At 36.3% G+C, this 12,733-nt stretch overlaps 1 protein-coding gene across 1 annotated transcript in view; it reads right to left on the bottom strand.

Annotated features, from left to right (window-relative positions):
* MOSPD2 (motile sperm domain containing 2) overlaps window positions 1-12,658 on the bottom strand; it is a 33,819-nt gene extending 21,161 nt beyond the window's left edge. The window contains exons 1-4 of the mRNA XM_009709938.1: window positions 12,593-12,658; window positions 3,516-3,671; window positions 2,672-2,758; window positions 72-226 (exon numbers count right to left, since the gene is read on the bottom strand). Of these exons, the coding sequence (XP_009708240.1) occupies window positions 72-226; window positions 2,672-2,758; window positions 3,516-3,561 (288 nt within the window). The 5' untranslated portion in view covers window positions 3,562-3,671; window positions 12,593-12,658. The remainder of the gene's footprint in view (window positions 1-71; window positions 227-2,671; window positions 2,759-3,515; window positions 3,672-12,592) is intronic.
* Between the last annotated feature and the right edge of the window lie 75 nt (window positions 12,659-12,733).

The following is a 12,733-nucleotide window of genomic DNA, read 5'->3' on the forward strand; positions in this document are numbered from 1 at the left end:
GACTTCCCCTTTTCTGGGGATACAGGTTAAATAATTCAGAAAGCAATCAAAAACACAATAAAAACACTTACTATGTGACTGATTCCAGTTTCAGCCATGTCAAATACCACTGTTAAGGGTTTTCCATGATCTCTCTTGGCATAATGTTCCAACCAAAAAGCTACCAGTTTCTTTTTCTCAAGTTGCTGTTTAGGATCCCTTGTATGATGTTTCACTCTGAACCAAACTTGTGAGAAGAAAAACACATACAAAAACTGAAACAATAGATCCAGATTAACATAAAACATTATTCAAATAACTATACAGGATGCACTGAAATGTATTAACACCTCTGAGTTTGTATTCTACATTTCTGATTTTGTCACCACTGAACAGCCAGAAAAGCAACTGCCTATCTTTCCACATACCCTCCTTTCCTTGCTCACATTTTTACACCAGAATTTTTTAAAAATTGAAAATACAAAGAATTACAGCACAGGAGAAACAGTAGAGTGGAAAAATACTTTTCGTATATTTAAAGACTACTCTTATCTAGATTATAATTTCATAATTTCAAATTGAATCACATGGTCTCTGATACATCATGTTCTGCATATATTCTAACTATTGTTGTAGTTGCGAAATTTATGGGTTTTTTTTCTGCTTAGGTTTTCTACAGCATTGCAGTTGATGTGTTTTGAAAAACTATTTATACACACATTATGAGTTATATAAAAAGCAACAGACCTTTCCAAAATAAAATTAAAAATTCCAGAAGATGAGCAACATTATACAAATGATAGCACAATACATACCCTTTCGGAATAAGAAATGAGTCACGCAGAGACAAGTTTTTCCATGAAAAGTAGCATACTTCAAAGTAACAGACTTTATAAAAATGTCTGAAGCCAAATTACTGATTATACAATGAAGTGATAAAAGAAATATTTGGGGCAGCAATGTGAAGAACAGCCTTAATTTTTGGTACCACCACAATACCTTAATTAGACAAGCCCCAAAAATAATTATAGATATACTCCAATATTGTTCGCCCTGACACTTGGAAAGTCTTAGCGAAAAACAGATTTCTTCTCCATGTCTTATTTCCAATTGCAAATAAAAAACATTTTATAGTTCGTGTAAAGAAATTCTTTTTTTAAACTTAGCATATTAAGTAGGTGTAAGTTCAGAATTTCAAAAAGATACCCCTTTCAAGTCAAACATAGGACTCTTGTGAGAGTAACCAATAATTCTTGAAGAACTTCTTTATACTTTAAAATGTCTATTTTAGCCAACAGAATGAGAATGGAGCATGTGGCCCAAGAAACACATTTTTCAAATGTTGACTAACCAGAACTCTTAACCACAATACAATCTGAATTTGCGTATCAAGTTAGCTATTCTGACCCAATTAATGTTCATAGAAGAAACATTTCAGGTACGGAAAATTGAGATATTAGTTGTTTCAGTGACAATAAAATCAGAAATCATTATTTACCTGACTTACATATTCTTGTCATGAAACAAATTGCATGGTTTTCTCAGTCCAAGCACTGATGCAAGAAAGTCATGTTTTTTCTACTTCTCTCCCCACCAATCTCACCAAACTGAACCACCCAGAATAATCATGCTCAGCTTTTTAAACGCTATAAAAAAGTATCACCATCACTTATCTTGAAAGCTGAAAGAAAATCATGAAGCGTAACAAAGCAGCAATTTTTCATACAGCGCTGATATCTTACAATGACAAGAAAAGGGACAATTTGACAAAACACAGCCATAGAATAAAAGCTGTATTTTTCTAGTCATGACTTTTTTTGAAAACGAGTATATTGGTGTTTAAAGCACAGTCATCTCTGTAAAAGACTGGATTGTTAGTGTACTTCTGGAAGTACAAACTAGGTCTTGGAAACCAAGGAAAAGCAGAATTTCAGATTTAAATTTTGGTGTTGTTTCTTTTTTCCCAAGATTCAAAATCACTGCTTGGAAAGTCTCCTGTTTTGTTTAAAAAGCCTCTTTTGCCTCACAAGATTTAAGCTTACTTAAAAGTAAATATGTAAGATGTTACAACAGATTCATTCATAGAAAATAATATTGACCATCTATTATACACTATTATACATATTAAAATAACCTCAGGAGTATTTCAGGCAATATTTACTGTAAAAATCTTATTCTTTAACAACTAGAAGTTAATCACATAACTTGAGAGTTCGTTCTCCAATAACTCTCAGTTGTCCATGCTGTTACTGAACATTCCGATCACATCAGAAAATGAAAAAACAAGACAAGAAAACCACTGCAGACCTCCTGTGAACCACTGCAAGTATGCAAGAATGTGAGCTGCTAGAAAAGCAATGACAATGCACTGTAATAATGAACATTTCTACTACTCGTATACTCACCACAGTAGATGCAGAAACAATACTCTTCAACAGGAAAGTTAAACTGCACTACAATTAGGATAACTGTTTATGATTTTTGAAAACTGCTGATAAAGTTACCTCATTACACTCCTGTGATCGAAAGAGATACTCAAAGTTACCAACTTCTCGTAATTTTTAGGAAAAGAAGCTGCCAATATGTACCTACTTCTATTTTTAAAACATTTATTTTTCAAAATAGATGATAAAATGCTGGCAACAAAAAACAACGATCCATGACTGAAAATATTATATTCTGTGTAACTTACATAATTTATAGCCCTCTTTATCATATCCATGCAGAAAGAGAGAACCATTTTCAAACAACCATTTTGGAAGGACAGATTCTGTCAAGTCTGCAAAGCCAAATGAAAGATTATTTCAGTAATTGTATTAATAACTACTTTACAGAAGTCATTAAAAGTGCAGAAGTCTAGCAACAAAATGCAAAAATGTCTTTATAAACCACTTTCCAAGGCCTTTACTAAACTAATGCAAACATTGAGCTCATTTGAAATCTTTACTATCTTCTTCCTCTCATGCTGCAGAGTAGGCTCTATTTAGGAAGAAATAAGAATAAAAAATTGATATAAGAAAAAATCATGCAAATGCTTATTTTTGCTTATATCTGCAGCCCCTCTTGTTCTACCCTTTAATTTGGATTCTGAATCCTGTAGATAGAACTCACCTTCAAAATACCCTCACAGCACAAAACCCAGACCTATTCCACCTAGGGTGTCAGACCAGTGCTACTACGATGAACAACAGAGCCCTGGTTTTTGTGTGTGGTGGTGGTGTTTGCTTTTAAGGACGCCATTCCAGCAAACGTAAAGACAAAATAAGAGATAGATAGCTTCCTTCCTCTTAAACAACCTTTCAATAGACATGGAACCACAACAAAACAGTGAGACAGTACTGGTCAACATAAAAAGCAATAGTTCTAATTTTTTCTTTTTTTTCTTTTTTTTAACTGAGTAGAAAAGTTTTTGCTCAGCTCTTTGTGGTACTTACAAAACCTTTAAAAGGTGCTTTATGAAACTACATATAGAAGTCAGTTGTAGTTCAACAGGAAAGCAACATACACCATCAACATCATTATGTAACATAGCTTACCATTAACTGTATATTCTCTCCTCCACTGAAAGCTTTCATCAATCATCTTTAATGTATCATCCACAACATCGTGACGCCAAATCAGGTAATTTTCAACCCATTTATCATCTTGCTGAAGTCTTTCCACATCTCTAGAATCATATTTATCCGATTTATCTAGCAAATAAATCAATTATAATAAGAATATAGTATTTGCTATGAAAACATGAAAAGGAGATTTCAATATAAGCACCTACTAGGTACATATGATTTCTTTTGCAGTCTCAAACTTAAGTAGACAAAGCATAGCATGAGAAATTAATTAAAAACATCTATCTACTGTGACGATATTTAGGAACACTACAAGATTACTCTCACTAAAAAAATATTTTCTGTGATTCTTATTCAAAGAAATAAGATTAGAAAACAAGCTGTGTGCAGGGTAGGTGTAATTTTCTGAAAACAGCCTTCTATGATTAATATAAATTACTACATAGTCTAAGAATCTGTTTATTGATGAATGTCTGTATTAAGCATCACTAGTTCAAGCTTGACTTCTCAAACTTACAGGCATCAGCATGTCAGACCATGAAATGTCAAAGAACAGATGTTAAAATGACTATTTTTGACAACACACTATACATCATTGCATTAAACAAAATTGTTTTCTTTAAAAAGATTACACATTCTACACTTGTCATAAATAATTAACTTACTGAAAATAAACTACGTGCAACTCTAGAGCAATAGAAAACCCCCAAGCCCCAAACTCTTCTTGTATCAGGTTAGCAACAGGATAACTATTTAATATGCTTTAGGAAGTACTTCAGAAGAAATAGGAATTGTTGCTGCTCCTTACTTTTTTTTTTTTAAACAGGAAGGTTTGTAAAATACAAATGTCTAAGTGGACCTATTTTTATTGTAGATATGCTTAAACAAAGACTCAGTTTTTAGATCAATGCTACTCTGAGAAATCTGCACAACTGGAATGAAAATCAAGTAGGAGCTCATGATAGAAACAGGTTTCTGAAAGCAACAGACCCTGATACACATCTTTTTGCTAACTACTAAAAAAACATAAGCTCTTAAACTATTCACTTAAATTCATTTGTGATTAGCATGAAAAAAGTTGAGACTGGCTGCTAATAGAATAGGTGTTAGTTTTCACATACTGGAAATACTATTCCTCTGGCAGTAGCAATAAACTCAAAATAACTACTTTCAGGGCCATCATAATTAAAATAACTATTTAGAACTGACTGGATGGTTTAAAGATGCATATTTCAATCAGACATCTTAACTCTGAGGAAGATGTTAAGAAAAAGGCACCATTAAATTCTGCTAATATTTTTAGTTCTACTGGCCTACATGCAAAGATATGACCTATTTTACTTGTTTTTCAATTTATACTGTTTCCTGTCACAAATTAGTCAATACAACTTAAGAATATACCCATTTTAAATGCGCCCATTCAGTAGGAATTATAGTTGCACTCCCCCAAGGAATCTTTTCACATCCGACCGCTTCTCACCTACATTATCTGCTCCATTCCTTCTTCACTAGGTTTCAAGTGTTTGCTTCCCTTGATCCCATCCCACTACCTACAACTACTTGTTCCTTAGCCAAGCCTACAGTCAAATCCCACTTTCCTCAATCTTAGTCCTGTACTTGCTCCTCTCTGCCCAAAAGCCTCCAATCCACTAAAAACTCTCTCATTCTTTCAAATCATTTTCTCATCATTTCCATACTGGCACCAGACAGCTCATTCCCTTTATTCTGACTAAGCCCAGTAAAGTGAACACTTAGGACAGGACTGAAATGCTGTTTAATTTCTCTCTGGCTCTAGGTCAACCACAGATGGAACAAGTTACAAAGATTTTGGGTATTAAATTTTGTAAAGTCTCAACTGCTCATTTGAAATTTAATTATTCCCCCAATGATTTACGATTTGGACTTTTTTTGCCTGAGAAATGCTAACAGTACCTACTATCATAAAAAATTAACATTGGAAAGGATTTCTGCAGGTCATCTCAGTCCTAATTCCTGCCCACAGCAAGGCTAACTTCCAAGTACACACAGGTCACTAAGTAACTTTTTCAGTCAAGTTTTGAAAACTCAAAAGTGTAGAAAGATTCCTCAGCCTCTCCATGTAAGATGCATTCCAACCCAAGTGCCCTTCAGAGATACCATCATGTACAGGAACTAAGCTGGCACATTCAGTCAGCTAAAGAGAAGCACTGGCTTCTCTTAGCCATGGTATACTAGCTATTCTATGCTATGGATTATTCAATATGGTATATTGGCTAGTCAAGCCACATATAGCTATTCATAGCCACAGCAAACTAAGGGTTTGCAAGAGCAAAGCTTTATTTTAACATGAGTATGACATGCCTCCAGTCCCTGAACTACCTTAGTTCAACTTGGTTTAATAATCTCGAACACACACTAGCTCCCAGCTAAGAGAGACTGCAGTTAATCAATCAGCTATATATTTTTCTGAGATCAGTTCCATGTATATCCTATTTGTATACGGGATTTGAGTACTGTGTAGTTAAAGAAAAAAAAACCACACACCATAAACTAAGAGGAAAATGTTTCACACTGAGTTCTGAGGCCCTCTTTGCTCTCAGTATCTATTTGAGAGCAGAACTGCCAGAATGACAGAGTAGTGCATCTTGTATAAAACAATAATTTAAAAACATTCATGTATCATTATGCAGAACGTGTCTTAGAACACACATTTCTGGGCCACTAACAAATTTTCACAAACTCTGAACTTAAGACTAAAGAAATAGAAATTTAACTTGGTGAATATTTTAAGAAAATGAAAGTGAAAGAGGAATGGAGAAAACATCTTACTCAAACTTTCAACATCAATGAAAAGCAAGCTGGATTCAGAGATAAGTACAGTTGAAAAAAATATTTTTCCTCTCTACAGCAACTAAATTCTCAACAAGATGACATATGTAATCTGAATTTACATATATACTACAACACACATTCAACCAGGAAAAACAAGTGAAATTTTGCCTCCACAGGCACTTGCAGGATGCTGGTACTTCAAACAGGTAAGTTTAATAAGACTGACAGAACAACAGGAATACTGATTACTGTTTCAACCTTACCTGATTTACCAAATTTTTGCTACAAAATAAATAAATTTTAGAATGAGACTGTGAACCCAGAAGAAAGGTGTTTCATCTCACACATATAAAGCAGAGTGATATGAAATTGCTGGAGTCCTTCTAATAATCCAGTCATTGAAAATACGTCAATTCAGAGGAGGAATTCCTCTTCACATTTGTACATTTTCCATAATTCTGTAGACATTTTGAAACTTGTTTTCAAACTATGCTGTGAAATAATCTGAATGTTTCTGATTTTAAAATCACTCACGGAACACTTGACTGCACTTACTGAATTATTAGAAATTTCTGGAGTTAACACAGAACTAGCTGAAAGAAAATAGCATTTGGGTTTCTCAACACATAATTTAAAACACACGCTGCACAACAATTAAGAGGCCAAAAAGAAAACAGCAGTTGAGAGGCACCCAAATGGAAATTCAGGTGAAACTATAAACTGGAGTATCTCACCTCAGACAATCTTCAAGCCTAGCCATTTAAGACACCTGTAAACATATACTGATGCTTTTCTCACTAGGGAATTAACTGCTTGTTTCATCACACCTGCAGAACCACCACTAAGATGCTGAGACACTAGGTTTAGTCACCGTCTAACTCAGGGAGATGGACATTTCTGTAATTAAGTCCATAATAAACACAATTTCACATGGAACATGCCCTGCTTGCCCCAAAAGTAACAGAAGAGCATTCACAGCTACTTCTATTCAGAAAGAGCTAGTTAAAGCCACCTATGTAACAGCAGCACTAGACTTTTGTGAAACATTTCATGGTTAAGACAACTGTCCAGAAGCCTGGAAACCTGGTTCCTCCCTCAGCCCAAGAGATTCACACCTTCCTGCATCTGAGAATAGTTCCACAGCCAGTGCAAGAGGCAAAACTGGGATGCTTCAAGACTTTTCTGCTGAACTGGTAAGCTGTGTAGAAACTAAGCAAAACTTAGATCCAAAAAAGGCAAGAGAAAGCATGATCTGCTTAGCAAATTTGATATTTATCAGAGCATTAAAACCAAATTCTAAATTATATATGGGGCAGCAACAGTGACATCAGCAAGGAAAAGAGGCCAAAATTAGCTCTCCATTTCCTCAGCTAAAAGGCCTTCAGGAAAATTTGAGTGAGCAAGAAGATTGACCAGGTCTCAGACCTCAAGAAAACTTTAAAGGTTTCAAAGTTCATAATTTTATTTAACCTTATTTTAAAAGATAGCTATTTAAAATTATTTTCATTTCCTCATTGAACATTTGAGGTCAAGGGAGAAGACTGGGAGAAGATAAAGTTCTGTTTGAACAGCAGCTTCTTCCTATTACTCGCCTTCCTTTTTTTCTTGCTTAAGTGAGGAGTTCTGTTCTTTTTATGACCACATTCTGCCTTTTTAATAGTTGTTGTCTTCAAGCTGAGAAACTTACAGTGAAACTCTGACTTAATTACTATCTTGCAACATAAAGGATCTAGTATAACACAAGACAACAGCTTTGAAAAGAACTCCAGAATCATGCAAAACCAAACACAAATTTCACTTCAACACTTGCCCTGGGAGCACTCATGAAATTCTTTGATGCGCAAACTGCAATATCTCTTCTCTTCACATTTTTTTTTTTTCAGCGTCACCTACTTAGCAGGAGGCTGATGCTGCACTGCTGTGTTTTCTTCTGGCACTCAGGCTTTAGGAAAAACAATAGAAATTTGAGAACAGTCAACAAGAATATAGAAGAAAGACTACAGGACTGAAAAAACAAGCAGCAGAGCTAAGTCCCACACTAAATTAATGCAGAGAAGTATAGAATTCACAACTTGTAAGAATGACTCTTGCCTTCAGGAAGAACTCTTATCCAGAAAGGAAATGTTACAGAACAAGTCATACAGAAAGCTAAGTAGGGATAACAACTACATACCTTTGAATGGATGGAAAAAACCCACTTCATTTTACAAAAAACTGGAAAAAAGCAACTTAGCAAAGTATGTCAAGTGTTCCATTACACAAAGTCTCTCAATTTAACTACTGCCTTAAGCTATTTCAGCCAAGAAGTCTTGCGTCTGAAATGGTCATAATTATTCCTCTGACCTCGGCTAGAAAAAGAAAACCCATTTTAATTGGCTGTTGATGCCTAACATGTTAAGCTAAGTATTATAACCATTCAGGCATGTGCCTCCAACTGTTTGAGGAAATCTGCAAGACTGAAAACAATTCAAGGTCAGTAGCCATACAGGCACAGGGATGAAGAAGAAACTATTTCCACTCAATAAGGAGTTATTTCAACAAAATCAAGCAGCAATAAACAAATAAGATACCACATCTTGTAAAGGTAGATAAATTTAAACTTTCAGCAAAACTGAACACTCTCAGTGACAATAAATACTAATCTCAATAGAAAGATCAAGCATTAATAACACATAGTTTTCTATAAAAGTAAGAGTTTTATCCTAACCGTATGTTTCCTACCTCATCCTTCCATCATTTCTCAGCCTGAAAGCCAAGAATCAGGGATAATAGATTTTTCAGAGCATAAACAGACATAAGCAGGTATTCAAAACATTATCTTAAGAGTCTTCTACAACAGTCATATTACTGGTTTTTTTGAGGATGACCCATACGTCTAAAGTTTTATTTGCAATTGGCCAATATGACTAACAAAACACATTTTGCTACTGGTTTAAAGAAAGTCATGATGAAATTTAAATTGGAGTGGGAAACCTCTCTTGCAGAATCTTTTCCTGAAAATTAAGCTTTGCATCCTCTTCCTTTCTCCTTCAGGCAAATGGGGAGGGGCAGGGAATACAAGGAATAAGAAATGGTAAACACGCAAAGGAAGCATGGAAAAGACTTGTTGAATGGAAATATCTGGCAAGATTTGATTATAAATAATTTCTGCTGTAACATTAAAATAGAAATTAACAGCCCAGAAATAAAAGCTAATTTTAGAAATCCTCTAAGGAATGAAAATACACTGACAAAAGAGACAAGACTGTTTGCTAGAAAACATTGTTAGTACCAGTCAGTACCAGAAAATGATCTTTTGTTTTCACTGCTCCTGTCACCACCCAAATCATTTACATCACCAACTCTCACAAAGAATCCAAACAGACAAAACAGAAACTAGGCCCCCAAAACTGCAAAGATAAAGTGCTGTCCACCTACCACATCAGATAGTCCAATAGACTAGCAAATGCTAACAGGAACTTTTCAGTATTGGAAATATGCCTTTTAAATGCACGGAGTTTAAATACTAGGGATATACATTCCTCACAAGAGCCGAAGTTGTCTTTGAAATACAGCTAGAAAATTAACTGAAGAAAAAAACACACCACCACAAGATCTCAGTTATTAACACTGCTTTGCAGATAAGATCTCACAGCAGCCAAGCTTTCCTCCTAGAAGCCCTCAATGCCCACGTCTGCTGAACAACTTCAGCAGGGCAGTTCTTGTGCGAAGTTTGGGGAAATGAGCCAGTAAGGTTCTCTGACACTGTATTTTCCAAACTGTATCTGACTATTAAAACAATTCTTTGATTTAGTCACTTAAATGAAACAACTGTATAATACAGAAAACAGTTTCAAGGTGCTTTCAAGGTAGGGTGGGAAGAGTTTTGTTCAGCAATTGAAAATTGTAAAGACCATAGTACATTATTTGGTTTTAAGTTTTAGTGATATCTCCCAACACATATTAGATGTGGCAGTTTAATACTAGAGTTTTCTGAACTGGCTATACAATAATATATTTCTGTATCTTTTACTCTAGTCTAAAACATTGTATTCTGCCAAAAAATAATTTCAACCAAAAATCAGGATTTCAAAGGCCCTCTAAGTTTTCATCTCACAGCGAAAGTAAACAGTACTACAAGACCATCATAGCATAGAGGCAGAGAAACCAGTACCTATGAGTTCCGTAATATGGAAGTACCACTTCATAACACAAACAGCAAGTTTCTAGAATAATCAGAACACTGCTTTCCTCAGAAGGGAAATAAAAGTGGCAGCTGCACCTCCCAGAAACCAAACTGCCAGAAAATTTTACTCAAATTTTAACACTTGCAGCTCACCTGTAAATGGAATTGGGTTCATTCTGTAGAGGCCCACAATTCTATCACCACACTAAACTTTCACAGAAAGTATCAGTTTCTCAGGATGCCTTCACCGTGCCCTTAGTTTTGAAAGCAGACTAAAATTGCTGGATATGAAGCAATCATTTGCACCTTCACAACAGAGAAAGTCACACGTCTGGGGGTGCCTGCATACACGCACCTCCACACCGCTTTTCAATTAAGAGGAAGCATAAGGGAATACATTTTAGAACATATACAGCAAAGGCTGAAGGATCACAATAAAGCTAAAATCCTGTGTTTTTCACACTTAAAGTAGGCATGACAACACTAATTTGCCTGTGGCATTCCCAAATTCAAGAGAGGGATTTAAGAATGTAAACTCAAAAAATCCTAATCCTGTTTTCTTGAAAGGGCTAAGAGCCCTAAACCATGACCCAAAAATGGGCTTACTGAAAAAATGTGTTCAAAATACTGCAAACAGGATTACAGCTTACCTTGCAACAGCATTTAATTATTTTAATGGCTGTAACAACCAGCCCAACAGAGGCTTCATTACAACTTGAGAAACTTGTGGAATTCCAAGACTGTAAGGGATAGTTCACTTGAAAAGGTAATACTCCCTTTCAGCAGCAACCATCCCAAAGCATTTCTAGGCTTTCCAAAGTAATTTTTTTACGAGTGCGACTCTGCGATAATAGAATATAAAGCAAAATGCATCACCTATCATAGGAAAATATACACATTAACTGAAAACATTAACAGCCAAAAGAATTTGTAATTTAAGATGATCCTCCACTCTCCTGAGCCTGAGCTTTGAGACTGACAAAGACGTCTTTATTCATAGAAATACCGAATGGCAAAACAACCTCTCTCTTCAAGACATTATTCTAATGATTTTGCACCTTGCTAGAAATACAGGTCATCTTTAACCAAGTCCAAAGTAGTTTCCTTTATGAAAGTTAGCAGAGCAACCATATGAAATGAAGTTGCACCACCCTCAAGACCCTCAAAGTTTGCAAGAAAAGTGCTATAGACAATCACAAAGAAGTCGTAGAAGTGTGCAACCCTTACATAAAAGTGCTAACTAGGTAACCTCAGTAATTCTGATCAGGAACATCAGAGCAAGGCGTGTGTTTGCAGAATTGTAGTTTATATTAAAGAAGACACATGCAAATCCTAAATTACCAGGCTCTTACTGTATTTGCATTAAAAATTAGATAGAAGCATGTTTTTAATAGAAAGTCTTTAGACAGTCATAATAAGATGTACTGCTTATTGCAGTTGTTAGTATATGCTACTACTGTATATTCTTCTATCATAAGCAATGCAAGTCAACCTTGAAATGCAAGGAAGCCCCTCTAGGCTTACCCTGGTACTCGCTTTCCCCAAGGCAACCCCAGCAGCTCCTCGCCTTTATTTGTAAGTTTAAAAGCCTCTGCACCTGAGAACTGAGTTGGACACGCAGCACGATTTTAATTGAGGCCAGCATCAATTTGAAGTGCAAGTTACTCTAGAAAAACAACTCTTTGACAAACTCAAGGCCAGAATTCTTTTTGTTTTCTTTTTTTTCCCCCCACCCACGTTTCATTTCCAAAGAGCACCAAGCACAGCAGTGTCCCAGACCCCGCGCTACAGCCACACACACACAGCTGTGAGGCAGAAGCACCCAGACCTTTGGCCCGACAGGGCTCCTTGCCCCAGCCAGCCACCCAGAACAGAGCACCAGTGTCCATCATTCCCACTCCGTAGCTTCAACTACCTCAAGAAAAGGCAGAAACACCCACTCACCTGGGAAAGGGAGGTTATAGGAAGCCCACAGAGGAAAAGTGACAGCGGGCAAGCCCCAAAGACCACATCCACGGAGCCGGGCCCAGCGCTCCCAGCCCACCCCCAGCTCCACCACCAAGGCGCTCACCTGGCAGGTACTCCGCCTCGAAACGCCGCCTAGTCTCGCTTATCAGCGCGGCCTTATCCTGTCGCTGCTGAGGGGAAACAAGAAACGGGAGGGGACGTGAAAGGAAAGGCCGGGACTCCAGACAGCCCCAGCCCCTCACCT

The sequence above is a fragment of the Cariama cristata genome, unplaced genomic scaffold (genome assembly GCF_000690535.1).
Source record: "Cariama cristata isolate BGI_N322 unplaced genomic scaffold, ASM69053v1 scaffold23341, whole genome shotgun sequence".
Classification (NCBI taxonomy): domain Eukaryota; kingdom Metazoa; phylum Chordata; class Aves; order Cariamiformes; family Cariamidae; genus Cariama; species Cariama cristata.